The 17,009-nt window shown below is 40.2% G+C and overlaps 2 protein-coding genes across 8 annotated transcripts in view; one reads left to right on the top strand and one right to left on the bottom strand.

Moving 5' to 3' along the window:
- The window catches only part of TSPAN5 (tetraspanin 5), an 86,029-nt gene extending 83,492 nt beyond the window's left edge, over positions 1-2,537 (top strand). Inside the window, exon 9 of the mRNA XM_053940629.1 lies at positions 99-2,537. The gene's annotated coding sequence lies outside the window, so the exon portion shown is untranslated. The remainder of the gene's footprint in view (positions 1-98) is intronic.
- Positions 2,538-2,572: 35 nt separating this feature from the next.
- The window catches only part of RAP1GDS1 (Rap1 GTPase-GDP dissociation stimulator 1), a 91,614-nt gene continuing 77,177 nt past the window's right edge, over positions 2,573-17,009 (bottom strand). For 6 of the 7 annotated variants that reach the window (XM_053940620.1, XM_053940623.1, XM_053940621.1 and 3 more), the window contains 8 exons: positions 15,477-15,620; positions 15,052-15,183; positions 14,510-14,644; positions 12,818-12,943; positions 11,684-11,823; positions 8,720-8,846; positions 7,311-7,439; positions 2,573-3,240 (listed from right to left, as the gene is read on the bottom strand). In XM_053940620.1, coding sequence (XP_053796595.1) covers positions 3,113-3,240; positions 7,311-7,439; positions 8,720-8,846; positions 11,684-11,823; positions 12,818-12,943; positions 14,510-14,644; positions 15,052-15,183; positions 15,477-15,620 — 1,061 coding nt within the window. In that variant the 3' untranslated portion in view covers positions 2,573-3,112. The remainder of the gene's footprint in view (positions 3,241-7,310; positions 7,440-8,719; positions 8,847-11,683; positions 11,824-12,817; positions 12,944-14,509; positions 14,645-15,051; positions 15,184-15,476; positions 15,621-17,009) is intronic. The other variant, XM_053940624.1, reaches the window with a different exon arrangement.

Here is a 17,009-nt window from a genome sequence, read left to right as displayed (position 1 = left end):
TTCAGAACCTCTAGGTTTTGTACACAAAATGGCACTGTGATCAATTTAAAAGCATATCTATATCCAGATTGAAGTCTAATGCCTTTTGCATATTTCAGGCATATGACATTTATCTGAATGTGTGGAAATGATTCGGCAAAATAAACATCTAAATTGGGGACAGATGGACACACAGACACAGGAATGACGAAAAGTTAACAAAAAAGAAGAAAAGCCAAGGGCATTGCCTAATAGATGTGACAAACTTGGGTAAGTGCTTTCATGATGGAGAGGGAGACGAGGAGTGGCTACCTGCCATCTGTCAAACTCTTAACAGACTTGTACACTGATTCTCGAAGTCAAGGCTGGTTACCATTTTAAATCAAATGAGCTTTTCCAATGGGGGCTCTGGATGCAAGGCCAGTATTGTTGTGGTTTCTGCCTTATCCAGAGTGAAGCTTCTCCTTGTAATAAGGACACTGAAATGTTAAAACATGTGGATGTGTTCACCTTCCCAACAGTGAGATGCTGGGCCTTGCCAAGTTTGTACAGATGCCAATGAATGTGACACTCGAGGGAGGTACTGCCTGCCCAGTGGTGTGGCTGTAGGGATTGTTCTGGGTTGGCTGTGGTGGCACTAAGACAAAGACAAGGCCCCATGTCTGGCATTGCTGTCATAGAAACAGTCTGAGCAGCAGATGTCAAGGTTTGCTTAGATGTCATCTAGCTAGTAAACATCTAATTGGAATTACTGTCAGCGTTTTCACTTCACTCAACTTCAGTCCAGTTAGTAGTGAAATGCATTTGATAGTAAGGTCCTTAGATCCCATTTGTTTTCTTAAAAGTGCTCAGAAGATAAATTATTTACTAACTACATATAAGTAACCTGCAGACTGCAGCACACCTCAGGACAGCACAGCATTTGTGTGGCTAGATAGTCTCTTCAATTACCTCCTTCTACTTCAACAAACACCCATCTTTGCCCTTATGTGGGCTTTCCTTCCTAGGCTCAGCACAGATTTTATCTAGGAAAGTCATTTGATATTCCATCCAGGGAAACCCTCTGAAAGTAGGATATCACCATTGCCCTGTGTTTATGCTTGCTGTGACAGTGGTATTCCTGATAAACATTTGGTGATGAGAATAGAGCTAATGCTTAACCACGGCTCCAGTTAGACAACCAAATGGGAATTCTGTCAACGTCACAACCAGTTTGTGTGAGCACTTGCAGTTTATACCAATGTCAAAAGGAATGGTATCTTTTGAGAACCAGGCAGGTTGTTGATAACTGGCCTTTCAAATGCTATTTTGGGTTCTGTTTAAGTCAATAGTTCTGTACCTGAGAGAACTTGGGCTTGTGAGGGCCTGTGAGCTGTGATTGTAAACATGCTGGTTATGTTCAGCAGTAGTGCAGAGGTTCTCTGTTATATGGAGCCTGAAGTCAGGAGCTCCTGGTCTGTGTTGACAGTTCTGCATTCTGTCAGTGGCTTTATTGCACTAGTACTAGTAAATGCCTTTTTGAATGTGTGTTTTGTTGTTTTGTTTTTTTGCTGTTGTGCAGTTTGGTATTGGAGGCTTTTTCTGCATCTTTCTGGCACTGGATTAAATGGATGTGGAATCTCTGCAGTGTGAAAATTCCTGTAGCATCTGCTGTGTTTTGGTACAATCTGAGACCTTAAGCTGGCTATTGAACGCAAGTTTCTTTTCATACCCAGCTTGTGTAAACAATCCTTTTACCCTCATGACTGGCATCTTCCCATCACAGTATCTGAGAGATAAGCAGTGGTTTCATGGAGCTGGGGAGTGAATTTGTGAAGGTCAAAAGCAGTGGTTTGCAATTACCTGGCATGGGATCTCATAGGTGCTTGGACTTTGGGTTTGCTGCCTCTGCTGGTAAGAAAAGGAAACTTCACTTCAGTGAAGGCTGGCACTTCAGCACTGGGAATGCTGAATTCACTTTAAAATGTTATAGATCTTGTGACCTTCATGCATGGTGGGCTTGATCAAGCTAGGCAATGCTATCGCACAGTCCAAAATAACATCTGCTGGCTTGTTGGAAACCGCTATCCCAACTGGCTCCTTGTTTTGCCAAAGTGCTGTCTGCTGTTTTGCTCGCTGGCATGTTATAGACCTACAAAAGAGCAGCTGTGAGATAAGATGCTCAGATTGGCAGGGTTCCATCTCCCTTACCTAGGAAAGGAGCAAAAGGAAGTCTCTTGCATCTTCCATTTCTCACTCAATGGGCTTCTGTTGAACAGCTGCTGCAAGATACTCCTTTAAAAATCCATCTATAAAAACCCCCCAGTAAACAAAGAAGCAATCCCAAGCAAGCCCAGGAGCACTTATATGCACGTGGCTTTATAGGATAAGGATTGTATCAGGCATTGCTGCTAAAATGCATGATTGTTATGCCACACAGTGCCTCTGTGTGAGCACACACAGTGAAAGTGGTTGGAATAGCTTCTTTTGTATCTGCTCAGCTGAAAGGCAGTGATCGCGTCGGGCCAGAGCCAGGAACAAAAAGAACTCACCAGTGCATGGTGGTGCAGTCATGGCTTCTGTGTGGGATTAGAAAAAAGGACAAACCACAGGGTAAAGTGAGAGCACTGGAATTTTTATTTGTTACCTCTAGGTACCACGAGTTTGACATTAATAGGCAAGACCAGTGAATGAGCAGCAGTACATTGCATTCAAACCTGAATCTCCAAAGCACCAAAAATTGAGCTAGATTTACTTCTTAATCCTATAGTCAGCACACTAGTCTGGACCTGCTGCATCTCATATTGTCCCTAATTTAGTAGTACATTTTTATGCAGTTAGGGGGCATGAGGAAAGAGTCAGTTGTGTAGTACCACTTCTACATCATCATAGGACTACAACATGCACATTCTACTATGTGGCCCAAGCAACAAGAATACAAGTAGAACAGTTACGGGTGGAGACAGGTTCATGTTAACACCACCTATGAATTTGTAGAAACCTTTCTGGACAGGTACCTACAGCAGTTCATCAATTTGTGTGGGAATGTTACACGCATGCACAAGTGATACAGTGGAAAACATAGCAGGAGCGGCAGCAGGACGGAGGACAAAGGTGAAATCTGTGATGGGATGCACTGGAAACAAGACCTTCCTCAGCTTTCTACAGCAAGTCTCTGCTCTGTTAGCGAGGCCTGCTGGGCAACAGTTTTGTTCTCATGGCTGCGGAGTTTTGATATGACTTCTAGAAACGCCATGCTCTGCACTTCCTTTTGAAGAGGTTCTGGAAAAGGAAATATTAAAAGAAACAGTGCTTTGTATGAGATAGGCAGAAGAAAACTGTGAGGAACTTTTCTACTAAACCCTGTACACACAAGCATGCAGCTGTGAATGGTTATTGTTTACTTTTTTGAATTGCTTTTGATGATGGAGAGACAACTGTTCAGAGCCTCTAGCATACACAAACTCCATGGATTTCAGGTGATGATGAATAATGAAGCTGCTGCATAGCAGTTAAGAATATCCACCTGGATTGCCTTCCAAAACAGATGCTTAGGAAGTATTTTTAATGAAAACATTTTTTTGGTTTATTCTTTAAACAAGGCTGACCAAGTGAGCTGGCTGTGACAGACTCACTGCATCATTTGTGTGTGTCAAGTCTCACTAGTTGTGTGGGGGTGTGAGATGGGTCCTTAAAGGATGTGTCACCACCTGGTCACTGTTTGCTGTTCCTTTACAGCTCAGCTCTGAAGTTAATGCAAACAACATAATGCAGAGCACTGCCCAGTGCTGTGCATATGGATGCAGTGTTCATGTTCTACTCAAAAGTAGATGATTCTGATGATGAGTCTGATGATTCTGATCCTGGATTGCATGTTACTTACTTTTTGTATTATTTAAAAGAGGTAGGCAGCAACTCATAAAATTGAGCAGAAATTGTAAGAAATTTGACAAGTTTTCTCAAAGCCTAGTACACTGAACATCTCACAGTTTTGATCTAAAATGGTTGGTTTTGTTATATGCCTCTCTTGTGAAATCCCACTCAGCAACAAATACATATTATTTTGCTTTCCACATGTTGCTGGGGGGCCTAATCTCTGAATTTCCCAGGAGAAAACCTACCTGTTTCAGATAGCTATGCTTTATGCTATTTACTTTTTTTTTTTTTTTTAATTTAAAAGCAAGCTTTGGCATTTGTTCCCATCCCTACCTACTTTCTTGTTCACATGTTTTTAGTTCTCATGCAGTTTAACCCCTACCATGTAAGAACTGGCACCTCTCGTGCTGCTGTGCACCTGGGAAGGTGTATGTACAGACTGATGTCAGTGAAGCTGTTGGGGTGTTCATGCTATGTATGCACTTTCTGCTTTCTGCTGAGATATCAACATGTTTAAGCAAGGTATGTCACTGTGCTTTACCATGGCTGGCAACATCCAGTTTCATGGAGACTCTTGCCTACAGAAGACTGTGCTAGCTAAGAATGCTCTGCTTTGGATGATCCATTTTCCATTCTCCTCATTTTTCTTTCCCTATCCATTCACTCAGTTGCAAGAGGAACTTCCAGATGGAAAGAATCACATAAAAATAGGTATCTGTTAACTGCTTAACACCATTTGAAGTTCAACAAAGGCAAATGCAGCGTTCTTTACCTGGGTAAGAATAACCCCAGGCACCAGCACAGGCTGGGGGCTGATCTGGGGAAAGCATCTCTGTGGAGGACCTGGATGTCCTAGTAGAAGAGTAGCTGTCCATGAGCCAGCAGTATGTCCTTGTAGCCATGAAGGCCACTGGAAGGCCTAGGAAGGCCTAGGAAGAACATGGACAGCAGGTCAAGAGACTCTCTGCTCAGTCCTGATAAACTAACATCTGCAGTGCTTTTGTCCAGTTCTGGGCTTCTCAGTACAAGAGAGACATGGAGCTCCTGGAGTGGAGCCAGTGGAGGGCGACAAAGATGATTTAGGGACTGGAGCATTTCTCAGAAGGAGAGGCTGAGGGAGCTGGGTCTGTTCAGCCTCGAGAAGCGATGAGAAAGGAGGAAACTCATTAGTGTCTGTGAGTATCTGGAGGGAGGGTGTGAAGAGGACAGAACCAGGCTCTGCTCAGTGATGTCCAGCAATAGGACAAGAGGCAACAGGCAGAAACTGATGCAGAGGAAGTTCCACCTGAACATGAGGAAGAAGAACTGCTTTACTGTGCAGATGATTGAACACCAGAATAGATTGCCCAGAGAGGTTCTGGAATCTCCCTCACTGGAACTTTCTGGATGCAATCCTGTGCCATGTGCTCTAGGATGGCTCTGCTTGAGCAGGGAAGCTGGACCACTGTGGTCCCTTCCAACTTGACCCATTCTGTGAACACACAGATGTTGGCAACATCAGGTTAAATGTGATGCCAGATACCCCATAACAAAGCATAGTAACAACAGCAGCCACTGGAGAATTAAACAAAATCAATAATTAAACCAGTGGAGCTGCTTCTAGTCTTTATTGAACTATATTGGGGTATACTTTAAAAATAACTACACATGTCTGTTCACAGTAGAACAAGGAAACGTGGCTCATGATGTGGAGATGGTAATGCAAACTGTTTAGAGGCAACAGAGCTGTAAGAGGTGTATGTTAGTATTTTCCCATGTAAAGAGCAATCAGCTCCTTGATTCTCCTCTCCTTGGTTAAAATGGTAACCCCCAAATCCACCCCCCCCCCCCCCAACTTAGAAGTTAATACCAGGGTTGCTCAGTTATTTTTGTGTCCTCGCTGATTTTACACAGGTCTGTTCATCAGGAAGCAAGGTCAGTCAAATACTGGGCCTTAACTTCACAGCTGCATAATGCAGTGACAAGCTGCTGTCTGTTCTCTGGGAGCAGGGTAAGGAGCCTTATGCCTAGGCAAAGCTTACAGTGCAGTGGCAGACTGAATTCTGCCACTCGGATAACCCTAAAATGCCTCCCCTAAGATAAGACTGCTCTGTACTCTGGTGGACAAGAGAGACAGCTATTTGACTTTAACTTGGTGAGTCTTGCAGCTGACAACATTCAGGAAGGGAAAATGCAACTGTCAGGCAGATTTTCTGAAGATGATTATTTTAGTTGTAAGCAGTGGAAATAAAGATCAAGACAGTGAGGCTAACTGTGAACCTTTGGCAAAAGGCTTCTGCTCTAAAATGCATGGATAGTCCGAAGCATGAAATGGCTCAAGAAGGTTGTAGCAACTAAGTTTACATGTCTTAGCATTAAAGTGAGTGCCTACTGCGAGCTGAGGCTTGTTAGCAAATTTTGAGCACAATCTTTGCACACTGAGATGTGTATATTCTCTATACTAAAACCAAGTATTTGTTCCTATAAGATGGCAGGAATACAATATTCACTTGCATGGATGTACAGGTCTCCAAAATTACACTTGCAGTAGGCATGGTGAACTCTGTTTAAGTTAAAAAGCATCCTTGTTTACAGAGACAGCACACGTTTAACTGTAGTAACTTTTTATCTATTAATTGAATTGCTGTAAACTAATCTCTAGAGAACCTTCATATGTTTCACACTTGGCAAATTGTGCAGACAGGCTCTGACTTTCCAGCTTTCTGTAAAATTATTCCAGTTCTTTGTCATCTTAGTTGACTGTAAATGCCTAGACCTTTATGGAATGAAATTTGTTCTTTCTCCACAGATTCAATCTTTCTTAAAGAACTGAATGAAAGAAACAGCAACTTCTTGAAACCTTGAATGAAATTTCTCCATGACACCTGGCTCTTTTTTGTTTTGTGGTTTTTGTCTGTTTGCCCACACTCAGGTGGGAAGTTGTAATATCAAACCACAGCCTGTTTGAAGAGCCTGTAAACAGTGTGACCTTTAGCAGAGGGTGAGCTCAGAGAGATGAGGGTTTACAGTGTCCAGCACTGATGAGTCTTGGTGCATGTTGTGCCTGGTGGGCTGTTGAGGGAAGGAGTCTTCCTAGTGATAAGGATCCTTCCTAAAGTACCATCACACATCAATTACAGAGAACTTGCAGTTAGAAATGAACATGAAATTCTTGTGATTGGTGTATTTGCAAAGACAACTTGATATTGTACAGTTGTAAATGCTTTCATTTCTTTTCTGTCAAAGTTTGAGCTAACTGCATCCTAGAAAAATCATGGTCACGTTTCTGCAGTTAGCATCCAAAACTCAGTTAACAGCTTCATCCTTGACACTATAGATAGACACTACAGAGTCATAGTAAATTGAACCTTTTTGTTTATATCCATTGTGAACAGAGAACCAGTCACAGTGTATTTGTACATGCTCTGTGTTCAGCTGTAGGAGAGAACTATATTGCATACATAAATCTTGGGAAGTAGCCTCTCCTGAATACTCACCAGATCCTATAAGAGCACAGATCAGCACCATGGAGTTATATTTTATTTCTGGAGCACTCCTGTCATCTGAGAGCAGTCTGTGTAGAATCTGAACAAGCTGAGCATTTTCAAGATCCTTTTCAGCAGTGACTGAAATACAAGTGAAAATTTGTAAGTCTGGAAGTGCCACTTTCTTTGATGCTTATATGTGTTATCCCATTATTGAAACATGATTTCTCACCAGAGTGAAAGTGAGGCTGTGGTATATAACTCATTGGTATAAAACTCGAGCGCATATTTGATGGTATGACAAGAATCACAGCTCTTGCTATAAAATTGTGAAGTTGTCTAACTGCTTGAAAGGACAGTCACAGAGTTTAATGATGAAATCCAGTCTTAATGTTCTGTAAGCTGATGGAAAAGCCATGAGGCTTTCTAGCTGTTTAGGCCAACACCTGAAATATTTCAGCTTTCAACACTTCCATTGCCTGAATTTGCTTTTGGAAATTCTGAGTAAATATAGATTGCGTAGTTCTTGATTCCATGGTAGAGGGAGCTCAGGGTCCATTATAAAGCCTGTGGAAAACTTTTCAAGATCTCCATTTGAGTTACTGCCTCTGTAGTTTTCTAAGATACATGTACTGAATTTGGGCTCAACCTTTAAATGCCTGAAGACAAGACAAAGAGATGATTCATGTGAATAGGAATATCCTTCCTTTTATTTAAAACAATTCCTTGATGTATTGGCAGTGATTCGAAAGTTGAACAGAGCATTCCTGTAGTACACAATGGCAAGAGATGAAATCAAGAACAAAAATATGTAAGGTTGTTTGTCTAGTTCCTTAGTTAAAAATTAAGTAAACAGGATAAACAAAACCTCTGTTGAGCATTTACTTTCCTGTTTCAAAAGCTGAGGTACTACAAATGCAGGTGAAGACATGTAATCATGTCTGCCTTCACATGGTAATTCTTGCACTTAATCCTGGGTAATTTAATGAAGACATGCTGGGGGCATTAACCACCTCCGTGTATTCTCTAGTTCTCACTTATTAGGTAAGTGCACTCTTCACTTTGGAAAGCTTTCTCAAAAGTGGATTAACATTCTAGTGTCGGAATGTGGTCAGGTCATATAGTCTCTAGTCTAAGGTATGTTTGCTTTCTGAGTTTTACCCCGAATGTGAAAGTTAAACTGGAGAACCTTTCTAGATCATTCCACCACCTACCAGAATGATGGAGCAGATCCCGTGTAACCAGCACTCTCCAGTTTCCTGCATAACGTGATGGCTTGCCTGTGCCTGCATGAACCACCACGGAAATACTGAAAGGCAGGTGGAAGGAAGAGGCTATTCTACATTGCATTCTCCCTCTACGGCTTCTCTTGGGCACAGACTGGAAAGGAGACAAGTTGAGTGAACTCCTGGGATACTCACCTAACTCTAGAGCTGCTATCAATGCCAGTGCAACGAGAGCTTCGTTTTGCATTATTACGTGTTCGCTGGTCGCCATGGTTACTAAATGCTTGATGCCACCGCTCTGTACAATGGTCCTAATTACATCCTAAAATACATAAAGCAAAGATAACAAAATTCTGCACTGCATACAAACTGTATTAAATAAGGGAACTGTCAGGGATGCTGTGTTATCTTTGGGTAAGGGTACTCGTTGGCTTTGTGCACACAGAATCACTTTATACATCAATGTACAGACATGCAGGCCTACATATTATCTGTTACTTCTCTGCAATTGCAAGGTACAGGGTGTTAAACCAAGGCAGGTAACCCCATAACTAAGTTAAGACACACATAATGAACTCTTTTCCTGGCTATACAGCGTAACTCAAGTTCTCATGCTGTGCCATCAATCATCAAATAATTAGGGGTTCAAAGTATCCAACAAAATATATACTTGGGGTAAGGAAACACACAAAAATAGTTATAATAACGTTATTAAATGCTTCATCTCTCTCCATTAATTTTCAGAGCTTCTTCAAAATGTTCAGAAAGGTGAGATCACAAATATGAGACCTTGTTATGTAACAGAAATACCTTACTATGTAACAGAAATACCAGAAATGGTGTACTTGAAAAGCTGTTTAGACATAAGATAGGAAAACAAGCAGTGGTATCTTGTGGAATTTTTCTTCAAATACAAAGGAGGTAAGGAAAAGGTATGTATGGGACACCAATGTGTTGGTTTCTGTTCTAAAGCCAGCTGTTAAAATGAACTGTTGTGCAGTACTGCTGCCTAGTATCTAGGAACTTAAAATGTTATTTAACTGGGTTAAATGTGTCTAAAGTAGATAAAAAATACACAGCTAGGATTCTGTTTTCGAGTCCAAAATTTGATCCAACTTATGTGACAAGAGATAAAGATTATAGTAGACTAATACTCTACAGGTTCTATTTATAATTTCAAAAGTGGTTGTGCACCTCACATTTTCACCATCTTATATCCCAAAAATACTTGCAAAAAGTTTGCCTGAAAAATCAGGTAACTTGACATGCTGAAAGGAAACTGTTCAAGGAAATGTGGATTTATTTTTTATTATTTTTTATTTGTCCTGTGAGTGCACAAAGGTTTGAAGTAGCATTTATTTCTTGAAACAAGAATATTTAAATTTTTCATCTATATCTTAAATTTCCATTTAAAACACATCCCCCTTTCTTACACCAGCCACAAGCCAAAATAGTGAGATGTACAGTCTCACTACTGTGAAACTATAACATAAAAAAAAAATCTAAACCCAAACAAACAATCTCAAATACTTTCAATCCCAACCTCATTAAAAAAAAACCAAAACAAAACAAAAACAACAACAACAACAAAAAAAACCAAACAAACAACAAAACAAAACAAAAAAAAACCCAAAAAACCCCCAGAAAACCCCAGAAAACCAAAAAACAACACTCCAAAGTATTTTTCAGACTGAGACAATCTGGAATTGCTAAGTTCTATTTGAATTGGTGTGGAATTTTGGGTATATAAGTCTTAAGAGCCAATCAGCATCTTTGACATCAAAATTTTTTATATTGTAGGTGAACATCACCCTTTAAAAGGCAGTACCAAATAGATGACAGCCATCAGGTTTGGTGCTAGTGTGGCTGAAATCACAGGCTGAAAAACTCCAGTCTTGTAGAATAACTAAAACTGACTGTTGCCTTTGTAAATATTACCCCAAAGCATTTAAAATTAAAAGCCAAATTCAAACCTGATGTCGAGAGCCATACAGCTGTACTCATATTCAAACCTAGAGGGCAGCAAAAGCTTAAAAACCCCACTCTCTCCGCTTTGTTATCCTCTTCATGTCAAATTTCCTCTGTGAGTACATGCACCCCACAAAAATTAATTCACCTGTGATAATGATGTTAATTTCTGCCTTAATATCTATTTGATGTTATCAGTAGTGTCTCCATATTTAGAATTGAATTCTGTTGTCCCATAGAGAATATTTATTAAGTCTCACATCTGTGGTGGTGGTTGCCATCCATACATGCATGTTGGGGACTTTGGGGAGGGGGGCAGAAGAAGTCAGAACCAGAAAAATGAACCCTCATCAGTTTTAGAGGCTGAACATAAAATGGAGAAAGGGTATTAGACAGAGACAGTGATATTAGCAATCAGCAAAGACTTAAATCCCTGTGAGGCCTGTTGATTTGTTCTTGGAGATGCTCAGTACACATCAGGCCCCTACTATATTTTTCACTACATAAATGCCATGGATGAATGAAGAGGTCAGTGGTACAGTCCGAGCTCTCCAAATCACACTTGCTATTTAAGTTCAGTTATGCAGCCTGTGTTCATATCAGTGAACATGCTAAAGGAAGTCTGAGCCTGAAATAGCCTGTCTCCAGAGGAGATGTGTTTATCCTTTATAAGGCTGCTTTGTCTAATATTCAGCTGAACATAAGAATGATGGACTTGGACTGCTTAGGTAAAGATATTTGATTGATGTGAAGGTGATGAGAGGGGCAGATTAATTTTTCCTAACGTTATATCTTTTGCCATATACAAGCAAGTTTTTGTTAGAATTTGGAATATATTACCATTTCTAACGATCCATCAGAATCTTAAAACTCTGAAATACCCTGTATGAAGAGTAGGGAGACAGACTATTTCTGGATCTTAGTTTTATATAAATATATAGCAAGATCCTAACAACTGAATTCACTGATTCTTCATATATAGCATCATTAAAACATAGAGAATACAGCATGCTGAAGTTCTGCAGGATACATTTAAAATAAAAGTAAGTCAACCTTGGGCAGAGGAGATGTAACACATGAATACCCAAGCTGGCTGGCTAGAAGGATTGCACGGTGGAGGGTTGGTTACAACAACCAAGTGCACAGGTAACTTTGGTTCTGACAAGCTGACCTTTTTCTCCACTAACTTACTTTTGATTTGCTGTGTCGTATAAGTGCAGAAAGTAGTCTGTTGGACTCTCCCATCACACCTGCATGATCTTTGGCTTCACACCACTCCACCAATCGTTCCACCAGTTTTATGTTTTTGCCCAGCTGTTCAGCTGCTTCTGCTGCATGATGCCGGAGCCAACAACACAACAAAAAGGTTGTCATTTTTTTAAGCAAGTACTAGGAAAACAAGCTAAAAGTTACTAACTTGGAGGAGTTAGAAGAACTTCACTAGCCTGCACTACCAAAGGGAAAAGTCTAGATTGCATTTAAGCAAGTAAAGCCAGTCAAAATGAAAAGAAATTAAAAAAAAAATCCAGAAAAACATTCATAATCCAGTTTTTGAAACAACTTATCAGCCCAGTTAATGAAGCTTGTGCACTGATGAAGAGCAGGGAAAATACAGGTGATATCACACTCCCAGCTGAGCTGTGAGCCAGCTCAGGAATTAAAAACCAGGAGGGACTGCTGCCAGAAGGGAGCACTGTGGTCAGTTAGATCAGGTTTGATAGACTGTAAGTCATGTAAGTTTCTTAAAAAATGTCTATTTCACATCCAATAGCTTTGCTAGAACGAGAATGGATCTTTTGAAAATATCTGTAGGACTGAGTCAAAAAATACGCAGCTAATTTACCTCATGAACTATTTCTGGTTTTTAGCAGACTTCTGATTTTATAAATCCTCATCCTGGAACAAGTTGGTAACTAAAAGGTGCCTTTTCTTTTTGGAATTGCAGTCTATCAATTAATAGAGTATTATCCTGTTCCAAGGACAGAGGTACAGCCAGGGAATACAGTAAGTGAACAGCAAAACAGGAGTGGTAGCTCAAAACACTCACACCTCAATACACACTTGTAATGTGACAGTGTAAAGAAAGAAGTTCAAAAGTAAATAAGCATTTGACACCTATTTGGAGGGTCCCTGGTAGTCAGTTTAGGAGTTCTGAAAAAAAAAATCAACTCATATTCCTTTCCTTTTGCACATGTATTAGATTTATTCCATGACTTCAGGAATGAAATTTAGAAAAACTCTGCTTCTCTCTTTTAAGAATCTTGGCAGCGTATCACAGAGGGAACCAAAGAGAATCACTTAACATAGAGAACAGTTTATTTTTACCTTGTGCATCTATTAACATTCTTAATGTTCCCAGCAGCTTGAACTGAACAGGGGGCATCTCCGATCTGAGAAATTTCAATACAGCTTCTGCAACGCCAGCTGATAGCATCTTAGCCTTATTTACAACTGCATGAATAAAGAACAGGAATTGATCTCAAAAACATTTGGAAGATGCAGTTTATTTCAGAGCTGGTCTTGAAGCAAATTTTGAGACGTGGTTTGAAAAAGAGGTTGTGAGCACAGACTGCAGGAACAGTGTGCGCTGGTGGTACTGTGTTGTGGGAAAATGTCACGATTCCTGTGAAATTAAGTGCTTTTTCCTCGCATGCACATCTAACTTTCTGTATTCAGCTTGAGCACCACCAAAGGGGTAGACTCTTCCCTTTGGTCTAGGAAAGGCATCTTCCACAAAATGCATCAGGCAGAAGCCCAGGCTAATACTTGCACCCCCAAATATGAGGAGACTTCTCTGAGTCCCAAACACACTCTTCTGTTTCTCACAGGCAAAGGAACTGAAGCATTCAGTTAGCAGAATAACCTCTTATGCAGTTCCAGTACTTCATACAAACAACACTCTGGCCTGACATGCCTGGAGTCTGTAGTCTTTTATTGCCTTCTTCCCCTCACCAACCTCTCTTTCATTCCTTTCACTAGTCCATGTTCTCCATTTTCACAGAGCTCTCTGAAATGCATTTAAGGTGCAAATCTTGCCCAGTAGTGTACTTGGAAAAAAATACTTATTAGGAATTTGAAATAGCGTTTTGACAAAGAGCTCATACTGAGGTCAGTTATTACTTGTTTGTTTCTTTCTAACAATGTACAGGGATGGTTACGTAAGTCTCTGGCAGACACCCTTCAGCATAGGCTACTGGGAAGCTGCTTGATAGAAGCGAAAAGAATGACTCACCTGAGAAAGGAAAGCAAATGGAATACTGCTGAACCTCAGTGGGTTTAGTTATGTATGCATGATCATTTCTAAAAGTTATGATTTGTCAAAACCAAAAATAGTAAAATAAGGTTATATGGATGAAAGAGCTATTTTTGGTTTGACACAAGAAACCATTCACAAGTGTTACGGATTTGCTTTGTTGTTTTGTGTGTGTGCTGTACCTTTATGCTTGGGTAATCAAAACTCATACAAATTAAGTTACTAAAAATGACAAAATTAGCATTCAGCTTACTGCCAACAAACAGTAACTAATTGCAATAGGCTGGCTATTCTGCCAGTCTACCTCCAGCTCTAATTTGGCAATTTTCAGTGTCTTAAGTAACATGCAGTGTTTTAACAAAGTGGGCACTGTTCTGTGGTGGGGACCCTCAGCTGTGAGACAGATTGTAAATGAAGCAAGCAGAAAGAAAAATAAATATGCAGTGCTCTGGATAAAAAGGGTTGAGAAATCATATTCAAGGCCTCCTCAGCTCCTCACCAATTACAAGGCTGCCCTTTCTTTGTGGGGGATACTGTGGGATCAAAGTGGCAAGGGACAGTCACTATGCCTGTGATGTATTCAGAACTGCTTCTCTGAACTGCTGTGCAACAGACACAAAAGCAGTGATGGGCCAGAATGAAAAGCAGCAGTCTGACCTGCCTCTAGGACTGTCAGTCAGTGCTCCCACCCACATTCCCTGGGGGGTACAGTGGGAGAACAGAATTTCACCTTTGTGTAGTTAGCAGTGCAAAGAGAGGCTTACCAGGAATAGCCAGGTTTCTGAGAGCACTCAGTGCAGCGTGCTGCACAGTTACATTTCCATCCTCCACATGTCTGTCTAGCAGATCCATCAGCTTTTGAACTATGCCATTATCCACCATATGGATGCAGTTTCCGTCTGTGCGAGATGTAACAAGTCATTTGTGAAGGGAAGATTATTACTAAGATTTTTACAATAGCTTCTTATGAATAGAAGGGTTATTTCCTTGCTCCTTTTTAGATTTCATTGTTGAGAATTTGACCACCATCACCTGTGAGAACTGCAGTGCTCATGACAAACTTAGAAGAGTGATAGAAGAAATACTGAAGAAGGTAGAAATCCTCTTATACCCCTCTACAAATGCAAAATAATATTTTTAAAGTAGGTTTAATGCTTTTGAGGATTGTAAAGTTTAAAACTAGTGATGTTGCTGTGTAACGGAACAGCAGCTTTACTGCAACACAGTTCTTATTTGCATCTGTACAGACAGAGCATGATAGAGGAGAACACATAAATTTACATAAGCTATTATGGCATGTTCTTACCATTTCTGGCAAAATTTGCAATAGCCAGTGCTCCTGCAAGCTGTAGCTGATGACTATTGGAAGGAATCCATGAAAGTACTCTTTGGAACACACTGCCTTTTCCTCCTTCAAATAACTTTTGCATGGATTCATCTGGGGTAAAAAGCACAGAGAGTCAGCAAGCAAACAAAGGGTTTGTTAGGGAGACTTCTCTTTATATCTGAGAAGCTCTGCTGGTTCCACTACAATTAATCCAGGCCTGCAATGAGGGACAAAATCTGACCTGTTAAATGTTTGTCTGATGGGTAGTAGGTCATCCAAGTTATTTAGAAAATTAATAAATAGTGAAAACCAGCAGCCAAACAGTGTATCTGTTTGGCTACAAGTATATCTATCTACAAGTATCTGCTGTTGCTTTGCAGAACATAGTGACAGCCTATGCTTACCTCCAAGCAATAACAGAACCATAAGATCAGAAGCTGTTTTAAGCTCTGCAATATCATCCTCTTTGTCGCTGTCCACTGTCTTCTGGACGATCTCAAGTAAGCACTCCACCAAACCTGCTTCAACCAGCTGCAGTTTAATGACATCTGGAAAATAGATAATGGATAATAGGAGTCAGAATCAGGATTTTAAATGCATCTATCACACACACATATGCAGGATGGACTGTAAGAAACAGTGATGTCAGTGTTTTCACAGACAACTTCTGTGCATAAAACCACAAGTTCTTTATTTGAAATTCTTATGGCAAACTTCTGTTATTATTCATTTAACAGGCTCTCCCTGGCTCTGGACTGCTTTCAGAGCACAGTGATAAGCTGAAGGTGTATGGAGCTCTTCACTTCTAAAAATGAGGCTATTTCTCTACAACAAACTTGTGGCACCTCAGTCACGGCACAGCAGACTCATAAAGACTGTGCTGTGTTCACGCTTTCCAAAGACAGACAGTATATTCTGCCATTTGTTGAAAGGGCTGCAGGAGTGCAGAAAGGCCAAATCCAAAAGGTTGGCTTGGCAGAGAAGTTTGCTCTGGAAACTGATGGGGAAAACTCATTTCTTAGTTGTTATTCAAAACAAGGCTTGAGAAGGTAATAAATATTTTTTTCAGGTGACATAGAATCTGGGAACAATATTTTTTCTCTTGTTTCTAAAATAACAAAATATTGAACAGATATTTCCCTTGGAATCTACATGCCTAAACTCCCTTTTTGTTAAGAGGGAATAGCAGGCTGTCTTATGCTATATTAGGTCATTTCATACATGGAAGTGATTCTGGTAGTTTTTGCAGGCCGACTTTGAAAAATAGTCACAAAGCTCTGCAGAAGTGTGCAAAAGAAGTGGATTTCTCTGAGTTTTCTATATGAAATGTTATTTTTAAAAAGGTGTTTAACCTAAGTTAAAATATTTTTAGGCCAGTGTTTTGGAAATATTTTTTTCATACAGTTTACAAGCCACAAATGTGTTCTACCTCTGGTGAAGGATGTGTCTGATTCTCAGTTTCCTGATGTCACTAGGCTTTTTGCCTCAGTGAAATTCATTGTTCCTTTAAGAGCGGCCGACCTTCTCATGAACTTTGTAAGGAAATGCAAAATCTCCAGTCGGGATTTTTTTTTTTTTAAATAGGCTCTTTTGCACTGAGGTGCTTTAAAAAATGGAGAATTCCCTTAGCTATAGAATATAGGGTTGCTGATGTTCTGTGATTTGAAATTGAAATTGCTACACCAGCATGCTTAATCAACAAGTAAATTAGAAAAAAACCTTCAAACACCCCAACCACCAAAATCTAGACTCTGCAAATACTTCATTGAGATGTTTTTCCCTTCTGACCTATTGCTAATTATCTACAACCAAAAGCACCTAAACAGTACAAGCAAAGTGGACTCATTTAAGTATGCCTTGAATCCACAGTGGAAATGTTTTTCTGACTACCTCTCAACATCTGAGCATCTGAGTTAGGGTCAGCAGCAGTGCATTTC

The sequence above is a fragment of the Vidua chalybeata genome, chromosome 4 (assembly GCF_026979565.1).
Source record: "Vidua chalybeata isolate OUT-0048 chromosome 4, bVidCha1 merged haplotype, whole genome shotgun sequence".
Taxonomy (NCBI): domain Eukaryota; kingdom Metazoa; phylum Chordata; class Aves; order Passeriformes; family Viduidae; genus Vidua; species Vidua chalybeata.
Note: the sequence above shows the minus strand (reverse complement) of the source record. Positions and strands in the feature narration are given on the sequence as shown.